The 18,836-nt window shown below is 41.9% G+C and overlaps 2 protein-coding genes across 10 annotated transcripts in view; both read right to left on the reverse strand.

The window, feature by feature from the left end:
* The window catches only part of IQSEC1 (IQ motif and Sec7 domain ArfGEF 1), a 315,470-nt gene that overhangs the window by 225,523 nt on the left and 71,111 nt on the right, over positions 1-18,836 (reverse strand). The gene's annotated exons all lie outside the window — the stretch shown is intronic.
* Positions 8,935-11,787, reverse strand: LOC310838950 (uncharacterized protein). The gene is made up of 2 exons (XM_083726934.1): positions 10,089-11,787; positions 8,935-9,006 (listed from the first exon to the last, which is right to left on the reverse strand). Exons 1-2 carry the CDS (start codon positions 11,757-11,759, stop codon positions 8,953-8,955), a joined length of 1,725 nt encoding a protein of 574 aa, XP_083583060.1. The 5' UTR covers positions 11,760-11,787; the 3' UTR covers positions 8,935-8,952.

Genomic DNA, 18,836 nt, shown 5'->3' on the forward strand with positions numbered 1-18,836 from the left:
TTGTCCAGTGACATTGCTAATAATGTCTAGCAATTAAGAGGAGACAGGTTAGAAATAAGCAGCATGAAAAACTGAAAGCAAGGCAGGTAGGATAGCAGAATTATGTCAACTCACTCATTTTCTGACCTGCCTCACTTCAAGTGACGGATGTATTGTGTAATTTTGCATGCCAGGGCTCTGACATAGCAGTTGTGACAAAAGTGTCAGGAAGTGCTACAAAGGGTCAAGCTAGTCTAGTGGATTGCCACATAAGACAGCTTAGCACAGCATTTTTCGTTTGAGAACCAGTGGCTTTTGGCATGCACACAGAGCATGAACAGGAAGCCTGTGGCCCTCCTGGTTGCTGTTGGACTCCAAATCCCATCAGTGGCAGCCAGCATGGTCAATCATTATGCACAGGGCTGCTTATAGGTCTAAATTTTCCAGTTAAGCATTATGCCATCACATGGAAGTGAGGAGGGCTTGGGGGCAAGACAGCTGTGAACTCATTGCTTCACCATGCACCAATATCCGCTTTGCCTGACCTGTGAACTGATATGTAGAGACCATTCTAGCACTTGCCCATTAAACAGTTCCTGTCCTAGAAAACTGCAGAACGTATTGGACCAAAAAAGGATCTGAACATATTTTAGCAAGCTGTGTACTTTTCCAAGGTCTCAAGATGAACTACAGTTTGACCCACATGAATAATTTCTTGAAGCAAGAATCCATAGACCTGTTTTAATCCTTGTATTTTAATAAATTGGGGGGGGGGGTTTCATGCATTTAAGGTCAATCATGAGATATGAAATGATTGAGTATACTTCCTCCTTTACATCCACAGACTCAGAAGTTCATGGAAAGGCCATGATGGTAATATTCATCCCTTGTTATTATGACTGATGGGTCCATCTTGCACGTATTTCATTTATCCAGCACATCTTTTTCAAGCCATCTATACTTTAAATGTAATGGCAGCTGATTTACAACTTAATTACTCACCATAACTTTGATCATAATATAAAGTGAATGGCAGGAAATATTTCTGCCCACCCTTCTCCCTAAAGATTCCCGTGCCCCATAAAAGTTTATTTGGAGATTTTTGGGCACCTCAAGAACAATGTAGGATGGGACTTTGGCATGACAGCCCAGTGGGAGACTTTTAGGGGGCTCAGGGGGCTACAGAGTAGATGAGATGGTGTGAAATTTTTTTCCATGAACACATGCTTTGTTTTTGTTTTGTTTTTCCTCTTAGGGCCTATTGTCTGCTCATCTTTTTTAGTGACATTAAAGCAGCCACCCTAGAACTGTCCCAGCCCTTCTCACATTTCATTGGTTTTCATATGGAAGAGTTTCCTCCACCTCCCTGCCCTCCTTTCAGCAGCCTCAACCTTTCTACACTTCTTTCCTCAAACAGAGACTAGCTGCTGTGGCCTATCCTTCTTTCACTCTCTTTAAACGGTGTATGTGTGATCCGTGTTCTCTTTTGACAGGAAGAATCAAAAGCACTGGCCTTACGCCTTCCAGACCCTCTACTAACCTATTTAAAACCTCTACACACTATTAAAAATAGACGATGTACACTTCCTTTTCAGAAAAGATCTCTTGTAGCTTGCTCTACTGAATGCAAAGATTTTGAGCCCAGGGGAAACCTGATCATCTTTCAGAGATTTTCTTTTCAGTGAAGTGTGTAGGATGAGGCTCCCTATTAATGCTTCAAAACAGAATGCTAGAGATAAATGCACTGTGCAGGCAATGCAATTTGCTTAAGCACTTTTTGAGCAAATGGTAAGGGGGGGAAATATATGTGAATTTGGGCTGTATCCAAAAGGTGAAAGAAAGCATCGTCTGCTCACATACACACATCAATCTATGGGACAACGCAAACTTTCGCAATAACCAAGTGGCAGTTAATTAACTTATTTTCCTCTTAAGGCACTTAAGTGCAATTTAATCAGAAACAAAATAAACACTATTGCCACAGTGGCACTAACCATACTTAGCATTATGTAAACAATTACAATTTAATGTGATCATTTTATGTATGCTATTTTTGCAACTCCAAAAATGTGTGCATAGTTTTCAAACTAGAGTAGTTAAGGCAATCATGTGCCTTTAAAGAATCAACTCTGTAACTTTTATAACTAAATGTCTAGAGATATGGTATATTTATATCAGCAATTTGCATAAAAATTACAGATGTAAAAGCACAAACAAACAGCTGATTACATGGGAGAATGTGCAATCAACTCTCATGCTACCACAGTGCAATATCTGTTAGAACGCTTTGCAAAACTAGAGAACCATTTGGCTTTACAGCTAGAAATAAAATATAGTTGAACAAGGCAACCTAGAAAGAAAGAGAGCCTAGAACGTGATTAAAAATGTAAGGGTTACATTTTAAAGATTAGATGTAATCAGTGTAGCCTTTTGTATTCAGCATCTAGATCAGACTTTCTCAGCTTTGGGTTCCTTGATGTTGTTGGACTACAACCCCCATCATTCCCAGCCAGCATGTGGAGGTAACCACACTCATTACCCCTGCTCTAGATTATATATTTAAGTCAAAATCCTATAGTCCATCGGAGGAACATTTTGTGGATATCCTTCCTTGTGGGTGGAAGAAGAGGAGGAGGAGTTTGGATTTGATATTCCGCTTTATCACTACCTGAAGAAGTCTCAAACCGGCTAACATTCTCCTTTCCCTTCCTCCCCACAACAAACACTCTGTGAGGTGAGTGGGGCTGAGAGACTTCAGAGAAGTGTGACTGGCCCAAGGTCACCCAGCAGCTGCATGTGGAGGAGTGGAGACGCGAACCTGGTTCACCAGATTACAAGTCGCTCTTGACCACTATAACACACTGGAGAGGGAGTTCAACCATGAGAAGCTCTCTTCCAACCAGCACAGAAAAGACCACTGCTGTTCCCTCTCTCCATCAGTGTTCTGACAGCAGAGAGGGTAAGAAAGGGGGCATTCTGCAGGTGGATCAGCCTGTTCCTCTGACATGCTTCCAGAACAAGTATGCTAGCCCTGGAACTGACAGATCTTTCCCCTCTCCAGCTGCTCACCAGTAGCCTACCACTCTGGCCAGGGTGAGAACAGCAGAGAGTTCATGTTTTGGGAAATATTTTCCCTCCTGCTCCATCATTTGGTTGCTCTGCTCATGTGTAGCAGACTTTCCCTCTTAACGGTCAAAATCAACTGAAGCAATTTATTAAGTTTCTCCCAGCACTGGGAAGACTATCTGCTTCTGTATGGGAATGGCTTCCTCAACCTTGCTTTCAGATTCCGGTTTGTTCAGAATCATAGGTCCAAACTGGGAAACTATGGTTAATTAATGTAAGACGTATTCAAAATGAAGCACACCGCAGAGGGAAGGATTAGGCCTCTGTGGAAACCAGGAATGTCTGAACTGGACCTAACTGGAGTTCATTTGTAATACTATTGGGAAAAAATTACATTAGCCAACATGTTCATCCACATTACAAATGCCTGCATTCTATCTATATTAACAACACTCAATTGAAAAGTGGCAAGAAATTACAAATAATTCATGCCTCATAAGTGAAAATTCTGTAATACTTGCAAAATACTTTTAATTACATACTCATTAATACAAATCTGCAGCACACTTGCTGAAATTCAAAAAGATTTTGAGATGAGAACATGTTTTTGATCCTGTTAATGGCCTTTAGCAATTTTCTTTCCCTTAACTTCTGTAAGTAGCACCCATGTTAATAAAATTCGTGTTATGCCCATAAGCCTGCTTACAGCAGTGCTTAAAAGAGACTTGGCCATAATAGACACTGAAGAGCAGTGGTAGTAAAAAAATAGGGAGTTCTGATACAAATAGTCACAATTTTATCTTTTGGCTGTACAGTTATGCAACCAAAAGTACTAAACTAGCAGAACGAAGTCTAATCTAGAACAAAATTAATAGCCATTTAAATGTTATTAAATGCACTACGTACATTCAAAATAAGTTGCAGAAAAGGGAAATAATGTTCCATCATGAACTGTATCTCTCTCAGGTGGCTTCCAAGAGGCCATTTTTTCTTTATTTCTCTCATTGTCCCTAGGACTGTGTCATAACCTAAGTTGTTTGAATATGAATCACGGTGTTCCCTTAGCTTAGACAAACATAATCTGCTCTCATAAATCTCAAATTGATCTTTAGGTTGTTTTGGATGCTGTTTCTCTTGGCATATTATACAAGTAGTATTGTTAATACCAAAACAATACTGTTTCTAGTCATATTTGTATTAGTTTAGGGTTGTTTTTTTTGAAGATTTCTTTATCACTTCATGCAACCAAGAGTCTTCACAAGGCAATTCACAAGAATAAAGTACAAAAAAAATTAATAGCATATTCATTGAGGCAATATAGAAATACAAAAAGTCTTTATTAGAATTGTTGTAAAGGTTCAAGCTGAGAGAATATCCATTTAAATTATTTCAAGTAAATTTAAGAGACTATGGGTCAGAATTGCCCACATAAACTTTTGTTCAGTTATTCTAATACTTTAATACAGCCTTTGATACATATGTTTATACCAGGGGTCAGCAAACTTTTTCAGCAGGCAGCCAGTCCATTTTCCCTCAGACCTTGTGGGAGGCCAGACTATATTTTGGAAAGAAAAAAAAAAGAACGAATTCCTATGCCCCACAAGTAACCCAGAGATGCATTTTAAATAAAAGCACACATTCTACTCATGTAAAAACAAGCTGATTCCTGGACCATCCGCGGGCCGGATTTAGAAGGTGATTGGGATGGATCCGGCCGCCGGGCCTTGGCTTGCCTACCCATGGTTTATACCATTCCATCCATTATATAAACAATTACTTGCAATAAAATGTTCACATTAAAAGTTTAGTTTGATTTGTGCATCAAGGAAGAATTGAAATAAGCTCTATAAATTGAGATACTCAATAAATCAAAAGTAACTGAGGACCAGATGGCACCCCTATTTAAAGGACTTTAAAAAGAAGAGAAAATGGATACTCCTGAATTAGGATATATGATTGGCTCCAGAAAAACAAGTTTAACAGCATAAAAATACATATTTACTTAGCAGCAAGCCCCACTAGTAAGTTTGCATAGCACTGGCATTTTATGAGATTGGAATATATCATGAAACTAAGATAAAATATTAAGATTATTTGGCATTTCAATTCCTTCATGGGAGAATGAAAACATGGTGAAGGCAGTCACCACTTCAACAGCAAGAACCGATTACATTAGCACTTTTGTGCAAGGCAAAAATGTGCTGTACTTTCCAATAAATAATGCTGATGAGTAGAAATAAGAACTTGTAGGAAAACACAACCTTCTTGGATCAAGCAATTCACTTGATTCATATAAAAGAATGTAACACAGTGCACATGAAAGACATCCGTTCATATTGCTTACCACGTTATGGTAAATGACATCTCATAATCCAAACTATTGTTTAAACTCCGTAACTTATTTTATTTTATTTATTAATTAAATTTCTATACAGCCCTTCATCTGAGGATCACTGGCCGGTTTACAATATTAAGACATGTAATAACTAACAAAACAATAACTGCCCCCACCCTCCCAGTTTAAAAGGTCACAGATTGTTTAATTGGCCAAAGGCCTGAAAGAAGAGCAATGTTTCCACCTGGTGCCTAAGTATCTGTAATGAAGGCACCAGCTGACCATAACAAAAATGAGGAGCCACCGCAGAAAAGGCCCAACATCTTCCGAATGCTGACAGGCCTTTGCAGCGGCTTAATGTTTCATTAGATAGTCAGCTGACTTGATTATCTGTATTTATCTCTTTTAAATGATATATTATGGTGCATACCACCTTGATATACTTTATGATACTGCAGTATAGAAATAATTTGACAAATACCATATATACTCAAGCCGACCAGAATATAAGCCGAGGAACCTACTTTTACCACAAAAAAACTGGGAAAACTTATTGACTCGAGTATAAGCCGGTTCACCACACCACAAACCTCCTGGTGGGTCGGAGTGCATGTGTGTGCGTGCACATGCGCACACGGCAGAGGGGCTTCTCTCTCTCCCCCCCAGCCCCTCCCGTCCCCCTGCCTATCTAGCATGCTGCTGAGGCAGAGGCTGGTGGTGGCAGCGGCAGAGGAAGAACAAGCAGCCCAAAAGGACCCTCACTCGAGTATAAGCTGAGGGGGGCCTTTTCAGCATAAAAAATGTGCTGAAAGTCGGCTTATACATGAGTATATATGGTAAACTATAGTGTGTAGCATGTAGCTGTGCAAGTGTAACTACCTAAAAAGGTTCAAACAACTATTTTATTCAAAAAGTGGAGGTTGGATTTTTGTAGTTTTGGAAATCCCTACATGGCGAAACATGAAACCCTGTCAGGAATGCTAAAGCAATGCCTCTTGTAAGTCAGATCCCAAGAGAGTTTAGTTTGAGGCTATAAACCCAAACAAGGTAACTTTCATGTTTCTCTTTGCAGTCTGAATTCTTAGAATCAAAGTTGCCAAAAGGAAAGAAAAAAGGAAGAACACCTTATTATGCCACACTATGGATTCAGCTCTCTGGTGCAAAGCATCACAGGCATAAGAAGATGACACAAGAGCTCTAATCAGGAATACTGATCATGAGAGCTTCTTCTTCCAAATGCACTGCTGAACTTTGAAGTCTCTGCCTCCCTGAAACTTACATACAGTGGTACCTTGGGTTAAGTACTTACTTCGTTCCGGAACTCCGTACTTAACCTGAAACTGTTTTGTTTTGTTTTATTTCATTGACTGAAGCACCACTTTAGCTAATGGGGCCTCCTGTTGCTGCCTCGCCACCGGAGCACAATTTCTGTTCTCATCCTGAAGCAAAGTTCTTAACCTGAAGCACTATTTCTGGGTTAGCGGAGTCTGTAACCTGAAGCGTATGTAACCCAAGGTACCACTGTATTTTAAAACGTCTACTGTTTTGGATCCACAAAAAGGTTGCTAAATGAGACCTCACATCGTCAAGAACCCTTTAATACTGCAACGAAAAGCTTCCTTGCTGCACTTGGAATGATTTTATTATATAATCCTTCCACAGCATATCATCTCTGATCCACTCAGACTGATGGCTTTGTTATCTGCTTTAATCCATGCTGGCACTAATAAATAATACTTCAGTTATTTGAAGCAGGTTTACCTTGCCAAGTTGTCCTTGACATTCATATGTGATACGGGTTATAAGAATCATCTAAAAGATAATCAGGAACAGTTCTCCATACAATACTGTAACTAGAGCAAAGTCCAGGAGATGGTTGAAAAGCTATTTTTCTATCAGAAGTACTTCACTTGAATTCAATGACAAAATTTACAAAATAGGTGACCTATACATGATATGGGCAGTTTATTAATAGCAAGCAAGCTAACTGATCTCTAATAAACACTTTACCTTAAAATTCACCAGTACATTCAGTATATATATATATATATATATATATATATATATATATATATGCAGGTTTTGGTGTCCTCGGGTGTCTTCCCGTGTAAAAGTTGGGGTGTCTAGGCGACGTTTCGACGAGGTCTCACTCGTCATCTTCAGGCTGGTGCTTTCGGCTTCTTGTTACTGGAACAGAGCGGGATCTCAATGTTTGAGTTCCTATAAATACTGTAGAGGGGGTGTGGTGTCTAGCCTCCAATGTTCTGGGCAGAGAGGAAGTTCCCAGGCTAGTGTGCCTTTTCTTCTTTTGTTCCTTAATTACTTGAGAGATACCTTGAGTGATTTCTTGAGTGATATCCTGAGTACCACTTAGGTGGGTCATTAGGTGTGGATTAGTTGCTAAAGTCTTTGTGTCTTGACCTCTTGAACTTTGTGAAGAGTTTTCCTGAGAAGATGGCTGTATTGCACTTAGTTGTGCTTTGGCTTGGCTTCGTGTATAGGGGCGAGCTGTGGTTTTGTGGCTTGTGTCATCGAGATAGAGAAACACCCTCACAACATGAACAAGCGTGACGACACATCCCGCTTGCCAGACATCTGGAAATTAGCCCTCCCCACAAAAACTGACACCAGATCCAGAGGCACACAGAACGCCAACACCAATCAACCACACCAGACCCAAACCCAGACCCTCTCCACAGATGAATTACTGACACCATCCAGTAGCCAATCCATGGTGGCACCTCCGGATGCTGCACCCCCCTGCAATCCCTACACAGATCTGGCTGACACAAGCCACAAAACCACAGCTCGCCCCTATACACGAAGCCAAGCCAAAGCACAACTAAGTGCAATACAGCCATCTTCTCAGGAAAACTCTTCACAAAGTTCAAGAGGTCAAGACACAAAGACTTTAGCAACTAATCCACACCTAATGACCCACCTAAGTGGTACTCAGGATATCACTCAAGAAATCACTCAAGGTATCTCTCAAGTAATTAAGGAACAAAAGAAGAAAAGGCACACTAGCCTGGGAACTTCCTCTCTGCCCAGAACATTGGAGGCTAGACACCACACCCCCTCTACAGTATTTATAGGAACTCAAACATTGAGATCCCGCTCTGTTCCAGTAACAAGAAGCCGAAAGCACCAGCCTGAAGATGACGAGTGAGACCTCGTCGAAACGTCGCCTAGACACCCCAACTTTTACACGGGAAGACACCCGAGGACACCAAAACCTGCATTCCTGTACCCGTGAAAATCTACGAAAGCATATATATATATATATATATATATATATATTTGCTTTCGTAGATTTTCACGGGTACAGGAATGCAGGTTTTGGTGTCCTCGGGTGTCTTCCCGTGTAAAAGTTGGGGTGTCTAGGCGACGTTTCGACGAGGTCTCACTCGTCATCTTCAGGCTGGTGCTTTCGGCTTCTTGTTACTGGAACAGAGCGGGATCTCAATGTTTGAGTTCCTATAAATACTGTAGAGGGGGTGTGGTGTCTAGCCTCCAATGTTCTGGGCAGAGAGGAAGTTCCCAGGCTAGTGTGCCTTTTCTTCTTTTGTTCCTTAATTACTTGAGAGATACCTTGAGTGATTTCTTGAGTGATATCCTGAGTACCACTTAGGTGGGTCATTAGGTGTGGATTAGTTGCTAAAGTCTTTGTGTCTTGACCTCTTGAACTTTGTGAAGAGTTTTCCTGAGAAGATGGCTGTATTGCACTTAGTTGTGCTTTGGCTTGGCTTCGTGTATAGGGGCGAGCTGTGGTTTTGTGGCTTGTGTCAGCCAGATCTGTGTAGGGATTGCAGGGGGGTGCAGCATCCGGAGGTGCCACCATGGATTGGCTACTGGATGGTGTCAGTAATTCATCTGTGGAGAGGGTCTGGGTTTGGGTCTGGTGTGGTTGATTGGTGTTGGCGTTCTGTGTGCCTCTGGATCTGGTGTCAGTTTTTGTGGGGAGGGCTAATTTCCAGATGTCTGGCAAGCGGGATGTGTCGTCACGCTTGTTCATGTTGTGAGGGTGTTTCTCTATCTCGATGGCTTCCATGATTATTCTCTTGTGGTGATGTTCCGTGTTAAAGAGCAATTTGGAATCTGCAAAATTAATTTCGTGTCCTGTTTCTTTCATGTGTTGGAAAAGAGAGGAAGTTTTTTCTTCTTTTTTGACGGCATTCTTGTGTTCTGCGATACGTGCATTTATTCGTCTGTTTGTTTGTCCAATGTACGTGGCTGGGCAGACTTTGCAGGGTATTTCATAGATCCCTTGGTTTTCCAACTGGATTTTATCCTTGGGGTTTCTGAGGATATTGGCTATTTTTTGGTTGGTGCAAAAGGCTGTTTTGATATTGTGTTTATGGAGGATTTTGCTAATTTTATCTGTAGTGCCCTTGATATAAGGAAGGAGGGCCATGCCATTGTTTTCTTCTGTGTCTTGGTTTTTGGGGGGTGTTTCCTTTTGGATTAGCTTCGTAATCCTGTTTTGCTGGTATCCATTGGCAATTAACACATTTGAGAGATTCTGTAACTCAGTTGTCAAGTGGTCTTTGTCAGCCAGGCGTTTGGTTCTGGAGATGAGAGTCTTGGCTACGGAGTTTATTTGTGCAGGGTGGTGGTGTGATTGTGCATGTAAGTAGCGGTTGGTGTGTGTTTTTTTCTGGTAGATAGTGTGTCCTAGGGAGCCATCAGGTTTTTTGTAGATTAGGACATCAAGGAAGGGAAGTTGGTTGTTGGCTTCTATTTCCATAGTGAATTGTATTTTGGGGTGTAAGTTGTTGAGATGTGTGAGGAAGCTATCCAGTTTTTCCTTCCCGTGTGGCCAAATTACAAAGGTGTCGTCAACATATCTGAGCCAAAGTTTGGGTTTGTGTTCTGACTTGTCTAAAGCATTGGTTTCAAAGTGTTCCATGTACAGGTTTGCGATGACCGGTGAGAGGGGTGATCCCATAGGTGCTCCTTCTATCTGTTTGTATCTTTGTCCATTGTGGATGAAGTACGTGTTGGTTAGGCAGTGGTTGGTCAGGTCCAAGATGTATTCGGGGGGATTGTATTTGTTTTGAATAGCTGTCAAGGCTTCATTAATGGGCACTTGTGTGAAGAGAGATACAACATCGAAGCTCACAAGTAGGTCATTAGGATGTAGGTTTTGCTTCTTTATTGTTTCTATGAACTGGAAGGAGTTTGGTACGTGTGAAGAGATGGATTCTGCATAGGGCTGAAGTTGCTTGGCGAGAAATTTAGCGAGATTTTGTAGAGGTGAGCCTATGGAGCTGACTATTGGTCTGAGTGGTGTTCCTTCTTTGTGTATCTTGGGGAGGCCGTAGAGTTTGGGGCATCTGGATGATTTTTCTCTGGGGATGATTCTTAGCTGGATTTCTTCACTGATAGGAGAGGCTTTTATTTTGGATTTGGTGGTTTTTTCCAGATAGGTGGTGGGATCTGTTTTTATAGGTTTGTAGGCAGGATCTTGGAGTAGCTTTGATAGTTTTGCTTGGTAGTCCGATGTGTTCATCACCACTGTGGCATTACCTTTGTCTGCTGGGAGAATGATTATGTTGTTGTCTTTCCTCAGGTTGGTGAGTGCTTTCTGTTCTTCTTTGTGTAAATTGCTTCTGGGTGGTTTGCTGGAGCAGAGGATGTTGGTGACTTCAAGTCTGATTTTATTGGCTTCATCTGGGTTGAATTTGGTTAGGCTAGCTTCGACTCCGCATATGATGTTTTCCGTGGGGATGCGTCTCGGGGCGACTGCAAAGTTGAAACCTTTGGAGAGTACTTTGGTTTCAGTTGTGGTGAGGATCCTGTCTGATATGTTATGTACTGTTTGTTTCATGGGTTGCTGTGGAGGGTGGCCGGGCTTCTGGCGTTTCTCTAGTTTGTGGAGTTTGTTGGTGTGTGTGTCTGTCTTATGTGAGGTCTCCGTTTCAGCTCTCCAGACGGCTAGTTGTTTGCATTTGTCCCAGAGTGCAGGGTGGATTTTGTTACAGAGTTTGAGGTGAAGAGTGAGTAGATCTTTGTTGGTTTGGTCTAGTAGGTATCTTTTCTTGTGTAGTTCGTTTCTGATTAGGGATAGTTCAGTTCGTTTCAGGATCCTTTCGGTGGCTGGGGTTTTAGAATGGAATTTAAGTTGGAAGCATGTGGGAATTAATTTGTTGTCTCGGCAGTTGCGTAGGAACAAGAGATCACATAAGATGGTGGCTCTTCGGACTTCTAGTTTCTCGTAGGTTCTTGTCAGCTGGAAGGTTTCCTCCCCGTAGAGGTAAGATATTTGCTTTCGTAGATTTTCACGGGTACAGGAATGCAGGTTTTGGTGTCCTCGGGTGTCTTCCCGTGTAAAAGTTGGGGTGTCTAGGCGACGTTTCGACGAGGTCTCACTCGTCATCTTCAGGCTGGTGCTTTCGGCTTCTTGTTACTGGAACAGAGCGGGATCTCAATGTTTGAGTTCCTATAAATACTGTAGAGGGGGTGTGGTGTCTAGCCTCCAATGTTCTGGGCAGAGAGGAAGTTCCCAGGCTAGTGTGCCTTTTCTTCTTTTGTTCCTTAATTACTTGAGAGATACCTTGAGTGATTTCTTGAGTGATATCCTGAGTACCACTTAGGTGGGTCATTAGGTGTGGATTAGTTGCTAAAGTCTTTGTGTCTTGACCTCTTGAACTTTGTGAAGAGTTTTCCTGAGAAGATGGCTGTATTGCACTTAGTTGTGCTTTGGCTTGGCTTCGTGTATAGGGGCGAGCTGTGGTTTTGTGGCTTGTGTCAGCCAGATCTGTGTAGGGATTGCAGGGGGGTGCAGCATCCGGAGGTGCCACCATGGATTGGCTACTGGATGGTGTCAGTAATTCATCTGTGGAGAGGGTCTGGGTTTGGGTCTGGTGTGGTTGATTGGTGTTGGCGTTCTGTGTGCCTCTGGATCTGGTGTCAGTTTTTGTGGGGAGGGCTAATTTCCAGATGTCTGGCAAGCGGGATGTGTCGTCACGCTTGTTCATGTTGTGAGGGTGTTTCTCTATCTCGATGGCTTCCATGATTATTCTCTTGTGGTGATGTTCCGTGTTAAAGAGCAATTTGGAATCTGCAAAATTAATTTCGTGTCCTGTTTCTTTCATGTGTTGGAAAAGAGAGGAAGTTTTTTCTTCTTTTTTGACGGCATTCTTGTGTTCTGCGATACGTGCATTTATTCGTCTGTTTGTTTGTCCAATGTACGTGGCTGGGCAGACTTTGCAGGGTATTTCATGGAAGCCATCGAGATAGAGAAACACCCTCACAACATGAACAAGCGTGACGACACATCCCGCTTGCCAGACATCTGGAAATTAGCCCTCCCCACAAAAACTGACACCAGATCCAGAGGCACACAGAACGCCAACACCAATCAACCACACCAGACCCAAACCCAGACCCTCTCCACAGATGAATTACTGACACCATCCAGTAGCCAATCCATGGTGGCACCTCCGGATGCTGCACCCCCCTGCAATCCCTACACAGATCTGGCTGACACAAGCCACAAAACCACAGCTCGCCCCTATACACGAAGCCAAGCCAAAGCACAACTAAGTGCAATACAGCCATCTTCTCAGGAAAACTCTTCACAAAGTTCAAGAGGTCAAGACACAAAGACTTTAGCAACTAATCCACACCTAATGACCCACCTAAGTGGTACTCAGGATATCACTCAAGAAATCACTCAAGGTATCTCTCAAGTAATTAAGGAACAAAAGAAGAAAAGGCACACTAGCCTGGGAACTTCCTCTCTGCCCAGAACATTGGAGGCTAGACACCACACCCCCTCTACAGTATTTATAGGAACTCAAACATTGAGATCCCGCTCTGTTCCAGTAACAAGAAGCCGAAAGCACCAGCCTGAAGATGACGAGTGAGACCTCGTCGAAACGTCGCCTAGACACCCCAACTTTTACACGGGAAGACACCCGAGGACACCAAAACCTGCATATATATATATATATATATAACTGTGTATGTATGTGTATTTAAAAGGGCACACTTTGGGGAAATCACAGAATCACAGCAGGGCATCCACAGAATCAGTCAATGAAATAAAACAAAACAAAACACATATATATATAAATGGAGTACATATGAAATCTTGACATCACAGTGCAGGTCATCCATGGAGCAGACATTTTAAAACAAACATACTCTATTTAAACACAAATGGGGGGGGTCCTGGGTATCACAAAAATATTGCATGGGAGGCAGATATGATCCCTGGGCTAGCCCCCCCCCCCCGTGTTCTAAAGTTTCAACAAAATCCTAAATCTCAATAAGTCCTCCTTCAGTTTTTCCATGCATTTTTATTCTATTTTCTCAATCTTATGATCTTATGGTTGCTTGTCTAATGATTACAAATAAATTTACACAAAACTCTGTATTGAAGGTTGTTGCATCTGATAAGGTTAAAATAACTTCTTAGTGAATACTATAAAATATTCTCTGTGAGTAGGGTTATTATAGAGGGAGTTATTTGCATTTGGACATATTTTGCTTTTATGTTATAAAATTTTAAATGAAACACTGCTGTTGGTTGAAATCAAAGGGACCTGTACCTCCAGAGTGAGTTTGTTATGTGCTTCATCTCATCCACCTAAGTGGTACCTCGTTTATGAACAGCCCTGTTAACGAACTATTCAGTTTACGAACTCCGCAAAACCGGAAGTAGTGTTCCAGTTTGCAAACTTTACCTTGGTCTACGAATGGAAGCTGAACGGTGGAAGGGCACCGGCAGTGGGAGACCTCATTAGGGAAAGCGCACCTTGGTTTAAGAACGGATTTGGTTTAAGAACAGACTTCAGGAATGGATTAAGCTCCTAAACTGAGGTACCATTGTATATAAAGAAAGCTCTTCGGCACGGGACCCCAAAGTGAGAAACACGAGACGTGGACTGAGGAGTACTAGAAGATGCAACAGAAAAGGAAACATCAGAAGCCAGGGTAATATCTTATTCAGAATTTATCGCCACCACCACGACTACTACTACTATTGCTAGTAGTTAGGTGTGCCGAGTGCAACCCAAGTTTTTATTAAAACAAAAAAGATACAGAATTTTAAAAATGGATAATATAATTTGTGAATTTGGACCCATTATGTCAAAAAGTGAGTAAAGTCACACCAAAGTTACATCTTAGACTGCCATCTTGATTAAAAATGGCATCTGATATCCAAATGGTAACAAAGACCCCCACCTCAAGAACCCCCATGCAGAGTTTGGCAATAATATATCACCAACCACGTGAAAAACGTGATGTTTCAGTCGGCTATCTTGATTCAAAATGGCATTCAACATTCAAACAGTGGAGAGAACCACTGCCACGCCACCCAGGAACTCTTGTGCTGATTTTGGTGATATTTCAGGTAAAGGTAAAGGTAAAGGTACCCCTGCCCGTACGGGCCAGTCTTGACAGACTCTGGGGTTGTGCGCCCATCTCACTCAAGAGGCCAGGGGCCAGCGCTGTCCGGAGACACTTCCGGGTCACGTGGCCAGCGTGACAAAGCTGCATCTGGTGAGCCAGAGCCGCACACGGAAACGCCGTTTACCTTCCCGCTGGTAAGCGGTCCCTATTTATCTACTTGCACCCGGAGGTGCTTTCGAACTGCTAGGTTGGCAGGCGCTGGGACGGAACAACGGGAACGCACCCCGCAGCGGGGATTCGAACCGCCGACCTTTTGATCGGCAAGCCCTAGGCGCTGAGGCTTTTACCCACAGCGCCACCCGCGTCCCGGTGATATCTCAAGAGGCAGCCAAATCTATACCAAAAAAATGGGCAGAGTCATGCCAAAGTCACACAGACCCACATCCCCACCTTAGGAACCTTTTATGTTGATTTAGCACCTGATCAGCAGTCTGATGGGACATGGGTCGTCTAACCACCACTTTCCCCCTATTGTGAGATGTACTTCTATTTGAAATTCTAGTACCCTACATTTTCAATTTCATCTCTACACATAAATTTGGTGATGCATTTCTCTTTACTGGCAATATGTAAGTGGCCACCCTGAACGAAATCAACCCTGTGTGCTCACTGGAAGGACAGATCCTGAAGCTGAGGCTCCAATACTTTGGGGACCTCATGAGAAGAGAAGACTCCCTGGAAAAGACCCTGATGTTGGGAAAGATTGAGGACACAAGAAGAAGGGGACGACAGAGGACGAGATGGTTGGACAGTTTTCTCGAAGCTACCAGCATGAGTTTGACCAAACTGCGGGAGGCAGTGGAAGACAGGAATGCCTGGCGTGCTCTGGTCCATGGGGTCACGAAGAGTCAGACACGACTAAACAACAACAACAACAACAAGTGGCCACCCTAGTGGGAGATGGGATTAGACACCTTATTTTGTTTCCTGTTTAAACCATGCTCAAGACTTCCTCATATGGCTGTTTACAAGAGGCTCTGACTTGAGCTGAGCACAAATGGCACCCAGAACATATTCAGGCCCCTGGGAGTGAAGAAGCGACAATTAGTACTGCATAAAAATAACTGCTTGGTTACTTCAGTCCTTTTTCAACTGGATAGCAAGCATTTGCAATTCAGACACTGCATTCTAAGAATCATTAACTTTATATGCATGGACAGGCAGCTAATATCCCCATGTTCTCTTCACATTTATATTTAGCAACGGAGAGTGAATTATATCACTATTAATTTACAAGGCAGGCCCTAAGGGTCCCATTTTACAGAGCATAAATCCATTTTGTGAACAACATGAAGATGTTTCCCTATGTTTCCCTTTTACTATTCTTTTTAAGATGTTCTGGGTCACATATACTAAACTATACTATGGATATTTGTGATTAACATATTTAATTTTCAGATTTTTGTTCCCAAAAGCCAATTCTAGTTAGAATACCTAGAAACCAAAATAGCACCCAAATTTTCAAAAGTGCTTTTGCTCTATCATAAGCCAGTGGTGCAAAGGGTCACATTCTCTCATTGGAAAATGTTGGGGATGCATGCCAGTGGTAGGCAGGGTAAGAGTCATAAAAATGGATGAAGCAACCTTTGTACAGGTTACATTCCAACCATGCAACTTTGTTACTACATACACACCATATTCCATACAGACAAGCAAGAGGCACTCTCATAATTCAAGGGCAGGGCAGGGCAGGGCAGGGCAGGGCAGGGCAGGGCAGGGCAGGGCAGGGCAGGGCAGGGCTAGGGCCTGGGGTTGGTCCCGAGGTTTAGACTGAGAGACATGGAGGGCCACATTTGATCCTTGGGCTTGAGGTTCCCCAACCCCGAATTACGTCTTTGTTGCTGGGAGGAATTTCCAGATCTTAGTCTACGTTTGCGTCCAACAACTGACTCTGGTCAGCTTATATCTTCATGGCCTCAAGACCACTGCCCCCCCCCCCCCGGGAACCATACAATCTTTTAAGGAAATTGAGATGCAATTCATTCACTTTTTTCAAATACGCTATGTGAGCAAAACCACAAAAGTTTGTGGCAGACAAAATTCAAATCATTTCCAAATTTAGCACTCTATTTTCTACAACACACACACACACACACATTTCACCCACCTCTAATGTGCTACATAATTTATTTTTAAAGTAAGCAAGGCAAAAAGAAATTGTGAACAGGAGTCTTTATTAAATCATGAGCACACTTAAATTACCGCTGATGTTCTCTGTCTATATTTTGCTTCTGGAGCATCCTTTACTAACGTCCAGTAGTAATCAACAAGCATGCCCAAGAGTTGGCCCAGGGTCAACTGCTCCACAAACATACAAATAAAACAACAGTATTTTGTGTATTTGATGCATCACCACAGATATGCCAAGCAAAGTTATTACACTGAATGTCTTCTAGAAGAACTGCATGTTGTCAAGCAATTCCTTCATATGGACAGCATAAGCTAGTGGATCAGAAGAGTATTTGTTGCTGATGTGCGGCATCACAGCTTTCAAACTGAGTCTGGAGGAATCGATGAACAAACATCAATTGTCCAGGTTATGTTGTTCTCCCAATGCTTCAATTAGGTTGCTCACATTGTTGTGATATACAAGGTCACCCTCCTGGGAAAACCATTCCCTAAAAGAAGGTGTTTTTGTGCCACCCTGCAGGAGTGTCCATCCTTGTAATCAAGATGCTAAAAGTGCTGATTGACCTATTGACAGATTAAGATCACAAAAAGGTCATTCAGTTCAGCCTGAGGTATCAAATGGGGTTCAGTCAAAGAACCAGGTCCTTCAAATAAGGGAAAGTTTTCATATTGTTCTCCACATTGAGCTTCCTTATCAGATACGAGACTTTCATGTTCGGTGTCAGCTTCAGTAAAATCCCAATACAGTGGTACCTCGGGTTAAGAACTTAATTTGTTCTGGGGATCTGTTCTTAACCTGAAACTGTTCTTAACTTAAGGTACCACTTTAGCTAATGGGGCTTCACGCTGTGCCTGTGCCACTGCGCAATTTCTGTTCTCATCCTGAAGCAAAGTTCTTAACCCGAGGTACTATTTCTGGGTTAGCGGAGTCTGTAACCTGAAGCGTCTGTAACCTGAAGCATCTGTAACCCGAGGTACCACTGTATTCTGGTGGCTTTGGTACTGGAAGCTCATCACTATGTTCAATGGTGCTTACAGCAGATGGCAAATTAGTATATTATACAGTATGTTTAGACTTTGGCCCAATGCCTAGTATATTTGTCCAGCAGAAATAACAATCTAATGAAACTATGTTTCTGAGATGTATATTTTAATTCTCTATGCACACAGCAGAAACTGTTTGGGTGATTAACACACTATGGTCGCATTCTAGCAACATGAGGACAATCAAAGTACTTTGTGGATAAACCTTACTGCAAAATGAAGTATTTTGATTACTTGATACAACAACACAACATGCTTGCTAGGTAATGGAGCACTGAACGAAACTTAATCTAGAATTAATCAGGCAGCATCTGAATACTTTAGCATATGTATGTGTCTCACAACATCAATATAAACAAGTATAGAAATGTTCTAGCTAGTTACAAACATGTATTAGAAACAGTGGCTTACAGAGCAATACAGCAAGGAGTGTTACCTGTGTGATAATATATGCCTGTTACTCAGAAACAGTGAGCAATGAACAAATTATCACAATTTTTTTGTGAGTGGGTCCAATGAAATTCACGGCAAAATTAGACCCATTAATTTAAATAGATCTAATCTGAGTAAAACTTAGTTGAATACCATCCTTAGTATTTCATAATATTTTATATTAAATCTATAGCTGACTTCTATGTGAGTTGATTCTATTACATATGTGATTAAAAGGTCACTGCTTAAAAATTTGCTAAAAATCAATTAAAGTCTCATAATGGTGTCTGGCATCTACAAAAAAAAATTCCCATTCGCATCAATGCTGGAGAATCAACATCTAAAAATGTTGGACTTGCACATATGGACTTGCGCACTATAATATATATATATATATGAAAAGAAAATAACTTCCATGCTAATTCAC

Source organism: Podarcis gaigeae (assembly GCF_964106915.1).
Source record: "Podarcis gaigeae genome assembly, chromosome: 2".
Taxonomy (NCBI): domain Eukaryota; kingdom Metazoa; phylum Chordata; class Lepidosauria; order Squamata; family Lacertidae; genus Podarcis; species Podarcis gaigeae.

Coding starts and splice junctions, on each gene's coding strand:
- LOC310838950 (XM_083726934.1), bottom strand. CDS start 11,759: ATGACGAGTGAGACCTCGTCGAAACGTCGCCTAGACACCCCAACTTTT. Junction 9,007..10,088: donor ACCAACTTCCCTTCCTTGAT/GTCCTAATCTAC, acceptor GACCCACCTAAG/TGGTACTCAGGATATCACTC.